This window comes from Aspergillus niger (assembly GCF_000002855.4).
Source record: "Aspergillus niger supercontig An17".
In the NCBI taxonomy this organism is placed as follows: Eukaryota; Fungi; Ascomycota; class Eurotiomycetes; order Eurotiales; family Aspergillaceae; genus Aspergillus; species Aspergillus niger.
In genome coordinates, this window is record NT_166532.1 from 1 (window position 1) to 12,959 (window position 12,959).

Here is a 12,959-nt window from a genome sequence, read left to right on the forward strand (position 1 = left end):
GATCTACGTCAAGCATTATTTTCTTTAAGCGTCCGGGGTTTGCCACTCCTTTCGTTTCTATCCACGTAGATAGAACTGGTTTGGAATCTACTTCGCCTCCTTGATAGACAGGTTATTAATTAGCATTATCAAACTATCTTGTTAGTAGCTCAGACCCACTTCACCCTTCGTGGCTCAATGACAGCCTGGCAGTGATGCAGAACGCGTTGTATTACCCCGTCCGCGATCGGTCTGCTGATCTTGCATCAGGAGGGGAACGAAGACTGACTGCCATCCCTTGGTGAACCTGATAGGGGCAACCACATCCGATGCCTAGATCGGACCCTTCCAGGCCGACGCTCGGGTCAGTCTGCGAATCCGGGGTAGCCTATCTCACCGGTAGTCTTGGACAAGGTTCCGATTGCCGCTTTGAGTCGCGGCGGAGAAGCAGTCGGCACTAGACCGCTTCGAGGCAAGGAATCCGTGCGTGCTTATCGAGGCGTATCTTATCGGTGGTGCAGCAGTCGTGCTGTACAATCATATCCTCCTCTGGCAATGCGCTCGTGCAGCCATGCGCTTGCTGCTTATAAGGTGGGTTGTCCCCCTCTGTGTCGACTATGGTTTCACACAGTCTGTGTGGTAGCATCACTTTACCTCTTCGTTACTTGTCCTACCGTACAACCCGGCCAGGTCGCCGGTTTATTTTCCAAGTGAGGAAAACATATACTCTTACCTCTCCCATACTTTCTGCTGCACACCACGGACTTCGTTGATACGCAATTCCGCTTGCATTACACCGCTCCTTCATCATGGTTCTCGAGCGCCTTCAACAGCTGACCCACCAGGTCCAAGCTACTTCTCCTCCTCCTCATCCCCTGGATCCCCTCTCGACAGTAGAAATTGACACCGCTGTCGCCCTTATCCGCAAGGAGTATGGCAAGGTCAACTTCAATGCGGTCACTCTGTATGAGCCCCGCAAGGCGGAGATGATGGCATGGCTGGAAAACCCGCAGAAGGCTCCCCGTCCCACTCGTGCTGCGGATATCGTTGCCATTGCGCCTGGCGGCAAGGTCTACGATGGAATCGTCGACCTTGATAACAAAAAGATCCTGAGATGGGAACACACGCCTGGCGTGCAACCCCTGATCACCATGGAAGATTTGCAGGAGGTTGAGTCGATTGTTCGCCAGGATCCCAAGGTCATTGAGCAGTGCGCGATCATCGGCATTCCTAAGGAGGAAATGCACAAGGTTTACTGCGATCGTAAGTTGTTGTTGTACGACTTGTTCTGACTTGCATGTTGCTAATTCGTTTGCAGCTTGGACAATCGGATACGACGAGCGTTTCGGCAATGGTGTTCGTCTGCAACAGGCTCTTATGTACTACCGTCCCCACATTGACGATTCTCAATACACGTTTCCTCTGGACTTCTGCCCTATCTTCAATGCGGAAACGAAGCAGGTCATTCACATCGATATCCCGCCGGTCCGGAGGCCCATCAGCAAGGCGCCTCCCAACAACTACCACCCCGCGTCGATTGAGAAAGATGGTGGTTACAGGACGGATATTAAGCCCATTCACATCACTCAGCCAGAGGGTGTTTCTTTCGGTATCAACGGACGTACTATCGACTGGCAAAAGTGGAACATCCACGTTGGTTTCAACTACCGTGAGGGTATCGTCTTGAACAACATTACCTTCAATGACAATGGAAATGTCCGCCCCGTGTTCTACCGTCTCTCTCTCGCAGAGATGGTCGTCCCCTACGGAAATCCTGAGCACCCTCATCAGCGCAAGCACGCTTTCGACCTGGGAGAGTACGGCGGTGGCTACATGACCAACAGTCTTTCCCTCGGCTGCGACTGCAAGGGCGCCATCCACTACATGGATGCTGCCTTTGTCAACCGTGCGGGTGCCAGCACGATCATCAAGAACGCCATCTGTATCCACGAGGAAGACGCCGGTATCCTCTTCAAGCACACCGACTTCCGTGACGAGTCTGTCATTGTAACTCGTGGCCGGAAGCTGGTCATCTCCCACATCTTCACTGCCGCCAACTACGAGTACTGCGTCTACTGGATCTTCCACCAGGACGGTACTATCCAGCTCGACATCAAGCTCACCGGTATTCTGAACACCTACGCCATGAACCCCGGCGAGGACACCAAGGGCTGGGGTACTGAAGTCTACCCTGGAGTCAACGCACACAACCACCAGCATCTGTTCTGTCTGCGTGTGGACGCTAATGTCGACGGACCCAACAACACCGTCTTCCAAGTCGACGCAACTCGCAGTGAAGCGGAGGTGGGAAGTGCTGAGAACCCGTACGGAAACGCATTCTACGCCAAGAAGACAAAGTTCACTACCCCTCTTGAAGCAATGTCCGACTATGACGGCAACACATCCAGAACCTGGGAAATTGCAAACACCAACAAGCTGAACCCCCACAGCAAGAAGCCTGTCTGCTACAAGCTCGTCAGCCGTGAAGTGCCTCCCTTGCTTCCGAAGGAAGGTAGTTTGGTCTGGAAGCGGGCTGGATTCGCTAGACATGCCGTGCATGTCACTAAGTGTAAGTCACTGCCCTGCATTTTTGTACATGAACCATTTCACTAACTTCCGAATAAAGACTCTGATGACGAAATTCACCCTGCCGGTCGCCACGTACCCCAAACCTCGGGTGAACCATCCCATGGTCTGCCAGCCTGGATTGAAGCCGCTGGTCCGAATTCATCTATCGAGAACACGGACGTCGTCCTATGGCATACGTTTGGCCTTACACACTTCCCTGCCCCTGAAGACTATCCTATCATGCCTGCTGAGCCGATGACCCTGCTTCTTCGTCCGAGACACTTCTTCGCGAGGAACCCTGCCTTGGACGTCCCTCCTAGCTTTGCTCGCACGCCGTCTCAAGTTGCGGCTGGCACTGGGGCGTGCTCTTCTTGCAAGAAGAGTGATGGGTCTAGTGTTCAGGTCTAATTTTGTCTTTCAAGTGCGTTTCCTTTGTTAGAGTATTCTCTATGATTCCCATCATGGTTTCTGTTTTAGTAGCATTTAGTTAGCTTTTGAATAGGATTCTCAAGATCAGTTTGCATTGGCCACTAAGGGATTGTGGTGAAGACCTGTAGATTGCTGCCGTAGTAATCTGCTTGATTGATGCCCTCTGCTTCTCTTGGTTTCTTCGAACATGGAAATCCTACAATCTGGCGGTGCATATTCCAAATCCGTACAGATCGCCTTTGCCCACATCATGATGGCTTCCATGTCACATTTTACCAAACTCCCTTTTATTACCACACTGCACGTGAATTCATTAATAACTCATCCCGTGAAGCCTTAGTCACTTCACACCCTTGCAATAGTGACGCAATAAGAATCAACAGATACCGGGTGTTGATTCACACTGGTGGGTGATTTAATGGAAATTTCCGAATCACATATTCTGCTGCATGCGCAGACATCTTCACTCTCTTCATTAGTTCCCTTTCCCCAATTACCCGGAATTCCTTTTGGCTATATCCTCAGAAGCTAATTGGTCTATGGCGAGATACCAGTGCATGCTTCTCTTGTCTCTCAGCCATAGAAATGCATCGCCTGATGAAATTATGAGCACTCACTACGACTTCTGATTCACGATTCCCTACCCTTAGTGATTCCATACGTGTCGCGTATTGTATGAATATTGTTCTTCACCAACTCGCTTCACACTCGTGGATGGTAATTAGATCAGCTGATACCCGGTCTGCAGCTATTATAAAAGCCCGCTTCGCCCCCTTCTCCTTTCTTTTCCTCCTCACCCCTCTCTTCCTCACACGCCCATTGGCATCTTCAAAGTATATACTCTTCTTTATTATATCTATATCTCATGGCACCATCGACAAAAGATACATCCTAACACCATCTTCCTCTTGATATAATGAGCGTCCTACTTTTCCTCTTCATCGTTGGACGTCTATACTATGTGCTGGAATGGTCCTCTTCTCATCTCCTCGAATGGCTCTGGTAACTGCCATATGAGTCACCATATCCCCTCGTATCCCGTGAAGAGACCTATATCCATTCTTAAATCATCAGCGATATCTCAGAGCTGAAGATATTGTCTGTCGTCTCATTTCATATCACTCTCCCTAGCTTCCTCACACCAGCATAACTACGATGCTCAACTTCCATTAGCGTCGAGGTTAGCACATCATCGATTTACTTGGTGATAGTCGATACGTCCTTCAATGACACCTTCATGATGCCCCTGTCGAAAGGAATGTACTATTTCGTCGACAACATCGTTGAAGTGACTGCCGATATGATGAATGCTGCATTTCAGTCGGTCGATATCCTTGAATACTATGGCTTGCCAGATGGAGAGAACGAATATATACCCATCGATCGGCGTGGTCATGGTGCGATCGCCTGGTGCTGCAGAACGTGCTATGCTGGTATCTTTATGCTTCGGTTATACGATAGGGTTGGCTTGATTGAGCATCCCTCCCTGAAGCACTCAGTACTCTCGAGTCACGAACTATTGCAACGATTCGGTCAGTTTAGGCGAATGGTCACCATACATATAGGTCTCAGACGAACACTGCATTCGAAAGTTTGCTTAACACGAGCTGCGGAAACTGAGGATTTACTCTTCTGTGCATCTGAAACTCTACGGTCTACGGAGGTCAAAAGCCTTACCAGGGACAAGACACAATGCATCTTTTACTTCAGTGCCTCTATACCGCTAGGGAATATCCTCACGAATAGCCTAGCACAAGACCATTTTGACAGGTCCTATCTCTCTACGTCTTTAGTAATATGGCCACTCTTCCGATGTACCTTCATTATGCTCAATACGCATGATTGGTCTGCTAGCCAACACCGCTGCTGTTATAATTGCACCTTGGTGCTCCGACAAACCGTCATACTATCGGTTCTTCGCGGAAATCTTCAATATGTTCATGGGTCTAGACTAACCAAGAGATGCACAGTGAGCTCAGCCTATGTTGCCGCCATCTACGCCACTAAGATCTTTGAGTCATCTTTAGCATCACTCCAGTCAAATCGTGAAACACATGGGCAAACCTCCTATAAAACTACACCCACGAACTTTCCAATTGTGCAGTGCGATAGGCTACCTGACAGCATAACATTCCGTCGATACCAAGACGAAGGGACCATGGGTTCTGGAGAGATTTAGTCCACATTGTCCGATACATCCTCGAGCATACATCGTTTCCCACATGGGCCTCTTCAAATTTATCTTATGACATTCTTCCCTCATTTGGCAAAGCATCTGATCCAGCTAGGCCATTATTGTGGCTAGCCACTCCACCGGAATGTTTGTTGCACCTTACGGCTTGAGAGCGTAATGCTCTTGAGGAATCTCGGACTCAACGTCCAGAGCCATCAAAGCCGAATATGGGTATCCGAGACTGCAGAGACCATCAGCATGTGCCGAAAGGTTCCTGGCTGCGGCCAGGGAAGAAAACTCATTCTTTGAAGAGCTCATTATCTGGTTCTGGTTCCAGGGCAGAAAAGTACTATGAAGTGCGTTTGTTCGAATCAAACAAAGATTGCTTCATTATTCACAACAATGAATCAACTACCGCCGGCTTGGTGGTAGATGTCTCCGGGAGCACATCCTGGCGTCAGCTTGATGAGTAGAACTAGCGTTTCCGTTAGTTACTTTCTCTATGCACACTGCAACTAGCGCTAATCGGTGGTTCTATGTCTTGTTCCACTGTGTTCCTTATTCTCTCGATATAGACAAGACGATATTCTATCCTGCCTCATGACTTCCATTCCGATTCAGGAGCCGCGAATCTGGAAACGTCACACTTAAGTTGTCTGTCCTCACGATCGAGTTCAGCTTACGCGCGTCAGTCTGTATCCAATGTCATGTTGCAGGTATGAATGAGCAAGACAGTGTACGATCTGGCGAGTGATGCTGTATCCATCCCCGCTGGATCTTGATGATGTCTACTGACCCTTATAAGACGTCTAAGAGGTATTCTGCGAGACCAAACACCGAGGACAATTATGCTATCAAGTCAAGACAAGCGACGCCAGAGAGAAGGGAAAGAGGTCATATCACCCACATCTCGCTACCTCACCTATGAATGGAGCTGCTCTAGGTTTAAGAACGGCCAGGCCTTCGTTCAGTCAAGGCAAGATGTTGTGCAGCACATCCAACCACCCCCAACCAATAACACTGAAATCCACCCAACCCAGAATTTCTGGTTCTTGTGCCAAAATTCATTATGTGAGAAAGAGGTTTCGTTCTCAACCTGCCATATCCTTCGTCTAAATCGTTCACGTCATCCCCTCCAGTACTGCATCTTGATCTGGACTGTGCCTGGTCTCGACGCATTCGGCCTGGTCGGAGAGTATATGATTTCCCTGAGACGGCGTCGTTCGATGCCTACGTCTTCGGGCGAACGAAGGAATGGGGGCATGGAGCGTAATATGTGCTCGGAAGCTCGTTCGGTCAAGCAGCTCAATGGAACTGCTTTCATTCGCCCAACAAACACGTTATGAACCAGTGTGCTGCCTACCTGCTCCACTGCCAGTGATTTATCTGTGTCGTCCCCTTCTTATAACCCTTCTCGTTATTTGGCAGGGGCCGGCCGTCTGGAGGCTTTGGCGGATCTGGTGCGCCCAGGTAACCAAAGGCGCCATCCTCGCTGACGCTGTGGGCCTCGGGAAGACAATCGAATTCATTGCATTCATTCTGACAGTAAGTGAGCCCTGCAAGGAATCCTGGTATTAGGCAAATACAGCTAACGCCTAGCAGGTGGCCCGGGACAAGCGCAAGAAGCTGCAAGCAGGCGAGAAATTCACTACCAAGCCTACTTTGATTGTGGTTCCTCCACACCTGCTGGACCAGTGGTCATCTGAATTGCGCAAGCTAAGCAATAAACTAGACGTTTGTCTATTTCGGTGATAATCGGACACAGACGGGAAGCTCCCTCTATGTCAAGAATAAGTTGACTAAAAAGCATCCGATGTTTCAGCCAGATTTCGATGGCAGATATTCAATGGTACTTACTACCTACAATACTCTTGAGAAGCGCCATGGTCTCTCTGCAGTCTCTGAGTGGCACAAGAACAAATACTCGGAGAAGTATAAGCCGACTGAGTCCATCCGATCCGACTTTCCGCACAGTCTTGGTGGATGCTTTGACCTCGTCATATGCGACGAGGCCCATTATCTGAGGAACAGAACTTCAGGTAATACTGCTGGGCTTTCTGAATTGCATATTGTTTACGACCAATGATGTTGTCGCTGTTGCTACTTTCTCTCAACTGGTATATCTCTGGCTGGCGCTCCATCATGCTCGGCTTGCCAGGGAATATTGCTGTTGAGCAAATGCGTGACCATTCTAAACTTAAAATGGCGTCTGATGACATCGACCAGATAATGCCTCTGGATACCACAGTTCTGGACATTCGATGTCTAAAGCATCTTCGACCACAGACAAGAAGCACCGCCTCCGAGAATAGCTGGAAATGGTTCGTAAATGTAAAGGGATCACCAAAATGCACCACTACATATCGCTGATGCTGATTCTACATGCAGACAATGTCGTTCCGCAAAAAGTCCAGTATCGGTTAATACCATCATATACAAAGCGCAATCTGAGAGAGTCAAGGAGAATAGTATCATCCTTTTACGCAGATGAAAGCGAAGCTGGCCAAATGCAACCGCCTATGATCGAAACAGATGGAGATGGATGGATCCGTCTTTTCGTTTGCATCGGACAATCTGGAAAGGCTAGAATGCCTTTGGCCCTGCGGAAGAAGATTCCGACAGGCATAAGCGATCGAAATCGACGGGACTGAGATAGTTCTTCTAAGACCTGGAAAGCTGATGATGTTGCTATCGGTCCACAAACAATCACATCCTGCTTCATCAATCTACCAACTCTATTGAGAGACGTCACTATATCCACCACATCCACCAATATTCCAGAAGTATTGTGGCCAGCTAGTCACAGCCGCGGGCCAACTGAGTCATGAGTATGTCAAGATACTTTAGATGGTACTTGTTCTTCTCCACTTATTCAGCCTAGGAAAGCTATTTCTGGTAAATGCAGCCTTTGAATGCCAGCGTACCTTCAGCTGGTGCGTCGACGCAAGGCAGGCTGTATGACATTTACCATTTCATTTTCGCGTTATGATTTTCCAAAGGCATCCTTGCTAACTGTCAAAGATAACTCAGTCCGTTATGGCTACAGCGGGTTTTCTGCGCGCACTGATGGTTTTTGGCTCTCTGGAAGTGTCAAATCTTGCGTCGGCTGGTCTTCACGGCGACCCGCTTTTGTTCAGGGTGCGCGGTAGCTGGTGAAGGCTATGGGTGCTGCCTTGGCTATTATATATCGTACTTTCGAAAACCCGTTCGAATACGTCCATCGCTTCACATCATTGCTTATCCTACTGATCGAGCAAGGCGTGATTGGAACCATAATTAGCATGGTCAAAGGCTGAATTGGGGAAGATCCAGCGGTTCAGAGTGCTCTGTGTTGACCAGTTTCGGAACTTGATCTTGACATCCCGTCAAGCAAATGATTCCGAAAACGCAGTGGTGAGACAATGCTTTTGTTCTTATACTTGGGTGATCTCATCTGCGGTTAACCCAGTACACAACACTTCCATACTGATGTTCGATGGGGCTGCCCACTCTTCATTGCGGCAAGGGATCATGTATGAAGAAATACCGTTCCTTCAAGACTTCAACGTGACTCTGGTGGTCCACATCATCTTCACGGGCCACACAGACTGCCAAGCGATATTCCGGCAAAACCTCGAAAAGACCTTACATTGTCCTCCAACAGTAAGGTTTGAAGCCGAGCTACTGTGGGCGTCTTAGCTTCCCCGAGTACGCAAGTATAAGCAAATGCGGCACCTTATATTTCCATTGTTCCGTTCAGAACTGGATAAGCTGCAGTTTCATATATGACTGTTCTAGTCCATCAGACCAGCGTAAGCTGGCTGGTGAGCAGCGCTTGAGTGAATTTCTCCTAGTTGGATGTTTACTTCCTGGAAATATTCCGAAAATGTACTTGCTCTCGTCCATCTTCGCACTATATTTCAAGCAGTGTTAAGCAGAGAGTGTATTCTGATTTACCTCCGTCACGAAAGAATACCATATTCCTTGGGCTGAGTGCATGAAGAATCCGGGATGAAACGACACACCACAAGTCCCCAAACTCCCCAAAGACAGACCGAGGATAACGACATCGGATTAACAAACTTTGCCAAAATAATTGGAGCTTATAATACAGTTGGTTGGATCGACTATCACAATCTCAAACCTGAACTGGGCAGAGCGCCATACAAATATGCCGCTTTCGACGTTGGCATTGTCATTTGCACTGCGTTCTACGCTTGAATAACGGTATAAACGTCAGCTGGTGTCTGACCTCATACAGCGTTGAATCAAGCGCTCTGCTGCATTTCATGCTTACGAAGACTTTCTCAGTCACCGGGCTGTTCATTTCAATATGACCTTCTTGCTTCTGCTCATCGACCTCTCATCAACAAAGTCGCTTCTAGACAACGCAACAGATACACTACATGAAGGAGCTCAGATTGGCAATACCTTGCAGTCCCATCCGGTCATTTTCTGTCTGTTTATGATATAATCAACTGCTTTGCTCTTCCACACAGCACATACGGTGCGCAATTACCGGTCGAACAACCTGCCCTATAAAAGTCATATACCCTATTGTCCATGAACCGGACCATCTCATAAATGACTAGAAGGCACCCAGAGCCTTGTTGTTCTATATATACACTGCACTTTACCCTCATCTTGTGCTCTCTCGAAGAACCGTCGAGGCATGATGTCATCGTCTGAACATTTTAGGTAAAGCTTAGCACTGATGCCTTAGACTTCGACCCCGACCAGCTTCACAGGCGGTTCTCTGGTCTTCCTGGAACCTTTGGAGTCATCTCTCTATAATGCAGACCGTTGGCCACTTGGTATCCTCGCAAGAATCGGCCTCTTCGACTTCTTTGTCTTTCCCGGCGGATCCCTTCATGGCTTATGCTCCAAACAGCTTGAAACGCGCAGCTGATTTGGCAAACCCCACGAACAAGGCAGCGAACTGCATTATTTGCTGCTCTGGCCCACTTTTGGCGGTGCCGGCAAGACGGTTTTGAAGAGCAGTAAGTCCAGGAAGAACGCACGCAACATTTTGATTCTTGCCTACCAGCTTCCCCGTCTGTCGTTTCTCTCAGGTGCCTACTATCTTTAAATCTTCAGACTATGAAGAACTCGGTCTCCATCTATCGCCCAAGGTTGCACTATCAATGCTCCTTACGTTCTGTACTGAGAGCTGCTCTTTGGCGCGCGGAACTGGATGCACTGAATTCTCCGCTACTGAAAAGGCATCGACGTGATACGAATATGGATTCTGATACCGATAACTCTGATGTCGCATGGTTGCGTCTCCGCCCGGCATGCTTGGTGGCGTGGAACAGTAACAGACTATCTCATCCAGCTTATAAATCCGAAAGTAATCCAGCTTCAAGACCATGAAGCAACAAAGACCGCACTGATCGCAGTTTGTGATATACTGGCTTCTTTGCTGAGCTCAAGGAAGGCGAAGACGGCTGGGATGGAGAATTGAGCATTGTCAAGGTGAGCTACTACGTATCGGCCAGAAGTGGGTTAGTCCGTCCATTCTATGGCCACGACTCACTCCTCCGGTTGAACCTTGGTGTCTTTCTGAAGGGCACTTGGTCTAAGGAATTGGCCTCAGACTGATCGGAGCACCGGCTTAGCTGCGACTAATGGTCCTATTGTACAATGACAATACCATTTTATGATATGGTTGATGGATAGTGATATATTATAAGAATATTGTCGATAACATATTGTGTCGCTTTATCGGTGCACACTCATCTCAGAGCCAACCTATCGCAACACGGCCGAAATGACGATATAGGGCACGGGGTAACTCGCACATTGCTCATCATCGTACCACAAATCATGGGGCAATGGGCTAAAGGCCCACCTACTTATACTTTGGAAACAATCGCAGCAGAGCTGGTTTTTGTATGCACCTGGTTAGCAACTTGAGATGCTATGGAAACAAGATATCTCCTGCTTCAAACCCGCTATTAGTGTCGTGTGGTTTTACTGCCTGGATCCTAGTAACACTGGAACTGCCCCAGTCGTCAAGAACCCGTGGAGCGATCATGCTCAAAGCATCCGAGCAGTGATGTTCGAATTGACATTGTCAAGTACTACTGCTGTGCCTCTAACCCCGGAGTATGATTGTTCGACATACTTGTTTAGCTGAACTGTACTTGATTCAGCAGCAATTGCTCTCTCTTCGTGCAGCCTTGCATCTTCTCATCAACCATCACTTTTTGCGCGTCTTTACTCCTCCCGTGGTCTCTTCATGTGTGGACCTTACCCCTTTCACTCTCGCTTGCATCATGCCTCGCAATTGCCATCATCCAGCGACTCTTCCGGGCATATGCCACTCTGGGCGATGCTCTCTTCTATCGACTCAAAGGAGCTCGTCAGCCAGATCTAGCTTACTAACAGCATTACTTTTCGGTGTAGATGAGCGATCTGAGGGGTCCGAGCATTGTTACTACGTGGTCGGTAGTCATCCAGCAGGATGTTGTTCATCTGCGAGTACTGCTTGCGGGGTGCCACATTTTTGTGATATATCGCCCCAACCTCAAGGCTCTAACGCGTTATTGTTTCTTCATTAAACTGGCACTGCCTGCTTTTGCCGGCATTCTACTCGATTTAGACATCTACTCTCCAATCCTTCGTCGTTCCAGTTATCCCCATGTCACCCTCTGCTATAAGGATGACTGGGGACGGCCATACAAACCCTCATTTACAGGAACATCAACGCAGATGCCACGTCTTCATACCATCACCACCGTTTTTTTCAATGACCTCCGGTACTCTTGAAGGTTTAAAGCTACTATTTGCTCCAAACATAGAAAGTGCGGTGACTACTATGGCCTGTCAATACTGTTTACAAAACAAAAGCATTCAGTGACCAGGGATGGGCCTGGTTACCTCTCATATGTTCCCCTCAGAGATGGTTATCTCCGACGCTGGAAGCGGGGAATAAGATCAGAGATAACAACTCTATGTGCACTTTCGGTAGAAGCCAAGCCGTTCCTTTGGAACAAAGGTGAGCTGAGAAGGCACAATCTGAATCCAGCCCTTGCACTTTATCGGCATGGAGAGAGTTATCGCGCCATATATTCTCTGTCCCTAGCGGCCATTCAGCAACTGGATCCTAGTTGGAAGAAGTTCTTGAAGCCAAGACTGTGATAAAGAAAGAGCGAACAAAAGGCATTCATGGTCACCAGATGGGGGTTACAAGCATATTGCTCTCGTGACTGGGACTGTCAACTTAAATAAAAGCCGATTTCGAATATGAATTTTGCCCAGAACTTCACTGAGAATGCGGGGCATGCTGCCCATCCTCCGCGATCAAGTTGACCTGAAGGAAGAGAATGAGACTGTGTGGATGTCTGTTCCTGGCAAAGAGCTATGCATCAACCCAGCATTATGAGAAGCTCGACTTGGCGGCGCCATTATATATCCTCTATATGGCTACGTGCCGGGTTCCGCGTCCTGTTAACCGCCACACCCTTCTATAATGATGTACGCGATTTTCTGGGATACATCGGACTTCTCTTGCCCTCAAATCCCGATGTAAAGGCAACGTTCACCAGCAGCCGTGTACGCCAGATTGTTGAGGCCCCTCCCGGGACAGAGGTCGAGCGGTTGCTCTGCATCCGGGAGTTTGTCACCAAGCACATCCTTAGTAAGGAGGTACATCACCGTTCAGCGACTTCTGCCGGAGAGGATATAGTACTCTCAAACCTCGAATGGTTCAAGCAAGCCGCGAACTAGTGCCAGCAATCGAAGCACGCCTGAGTAATGGCCGCTCAATGCATGTCGTCGTCCGTCCCCATTCGTTCAATCAGTTGAGAGCTGGAATGAAGTCTGTGAC

The 12,959-nt window shown here is 48.5% G+C and overlaps 6 protein-coding genes across 6 annotated transcripts; 5 read left to right on the plus strand and 1 right to left on the minus strand.

Annotated features, from left to right (window-relative positions):
• Positions 1 to 788: 788 nt before the first annotated feature.
• Positions 789 to 2,955, plus strand: An17g00010 (uncharacterized protein; the record flags this gene model as incomplete). Its single annotated transcript, XM_001398195.1, has 3 exons — positions 789 to 1,242; positions 1,298 to 2,548; positions 2,606 to 2,955. The coding sequence occupies 3 exons, from the start codon at positions 789 to 791 to the stop codon at positions 2,953 to 2,955; spliced, it is 2,055 nt and encodes a 684-aa protein (XP_001398232.1).
• A 1,258-nt stretch (positions 2,956 to 4,213) lies between these two features.
• On the plus strand, positions 4,214 to 5,903 carry An17g00020 (hypothetical protein; the record flags this gene model as incomplete). Its single annotated transcript, XM_059745386.1, has 4 exons — positions 4,214 to 4,746; positions 4,927 to 5,138; positions 5,321 to 5,618; positions 5,771 to 5,903. 4 exons carry the CDS (start codon positions 4,214 to 4,216, stop codon positions 5,901 to 5,903), a joined length of 1,176 nt encoding a protein of 391 aa, XP_059604951.1.
• Positions 5,904 to 6,403: 500 nt separating this feature from the next.
• On the plus strand, positions 6,404 to 7,235 carry An17g00030 (uncharacterized protein; the record flags this gene model as incomplete). Its single annotated transcript, XM_059745387.1, has 3 exons — positions 6,404 to 6,694; positions 6,752 to 6,883; positions 6,915 to 7,235. The coding sequence occupies 3 exons, from the start codon at positions 6,404 to 6,406 to the stop codon at positions 7,233 to 7,235; spliced, it is 744 nt and encodes a 247-aa protein (XP_059604952.1).
• A 950-nt stretch (positions 7,236 to 8,185) lies between these two features.
• On the plus strand, positions 8,186 to 8,827 carry An17g00040 (hypothetical protein; the record flags this gene model as incomplete). Its single annotated transcript, XM_059745388.1, has 2 exons — positions 8,186 to 8,287; positions 8,441 to 8,827. 2 exons carry the CDS (start codon positions 8,186 to 8,188, stop codon positions 8,825 to 8,827), a joined length of 489 nt encoding a protein of 162 aa, XP_059604953.1.
• Positions 8,828 to 8,922: 95 nt separating this feature from the next.
• On the minus strand, positions 8,923 to 9,580 carry An17g00050 (hypothetical protein; the record flags this gene model as incomplete). The annotated part of the gene is made up of 5 exons (XM_059745389.1): positions 8,923 to 8,997; positions 9,086 to 9,167; positions 9,273 to 9,332; positions 9,388 to 9,488; positions 9,560 to 9,580. 5 exons carry the CDS (start codon positions 9,578 to 9,580, stop codon positions 8,923 to 8,925), a joined length of 339 nt encoding a protein of 112 aa, XP_059604954.1.
• Positions 9,581 to 10,954: 1,374 nt separating this feature from the next.
• Positions 10,955 to 12,271, plus strand: An17g00060 (hypothetical protein; the record flags this gene model as incomplete). The annotated part of the gene is made up of 5 exons (XM_059745390.1): positions 10,955 to 11,031; positions 11,120 to 11,236; positions 11,309 to 11,492; positions 11,537 to 11,889; positions 11,932 to 12,271. The coding sequence occupies 5 exons, from the start codon at positions 10,955 to 10,957 to the stop codon at positions 12,269 to 12,271; spliced, it is 1,071 nt and encodes a 356-aa protein (XP_059604955.1).
• Positions 12,272 to 12,959: the final 688 nt, after the last annotated feature.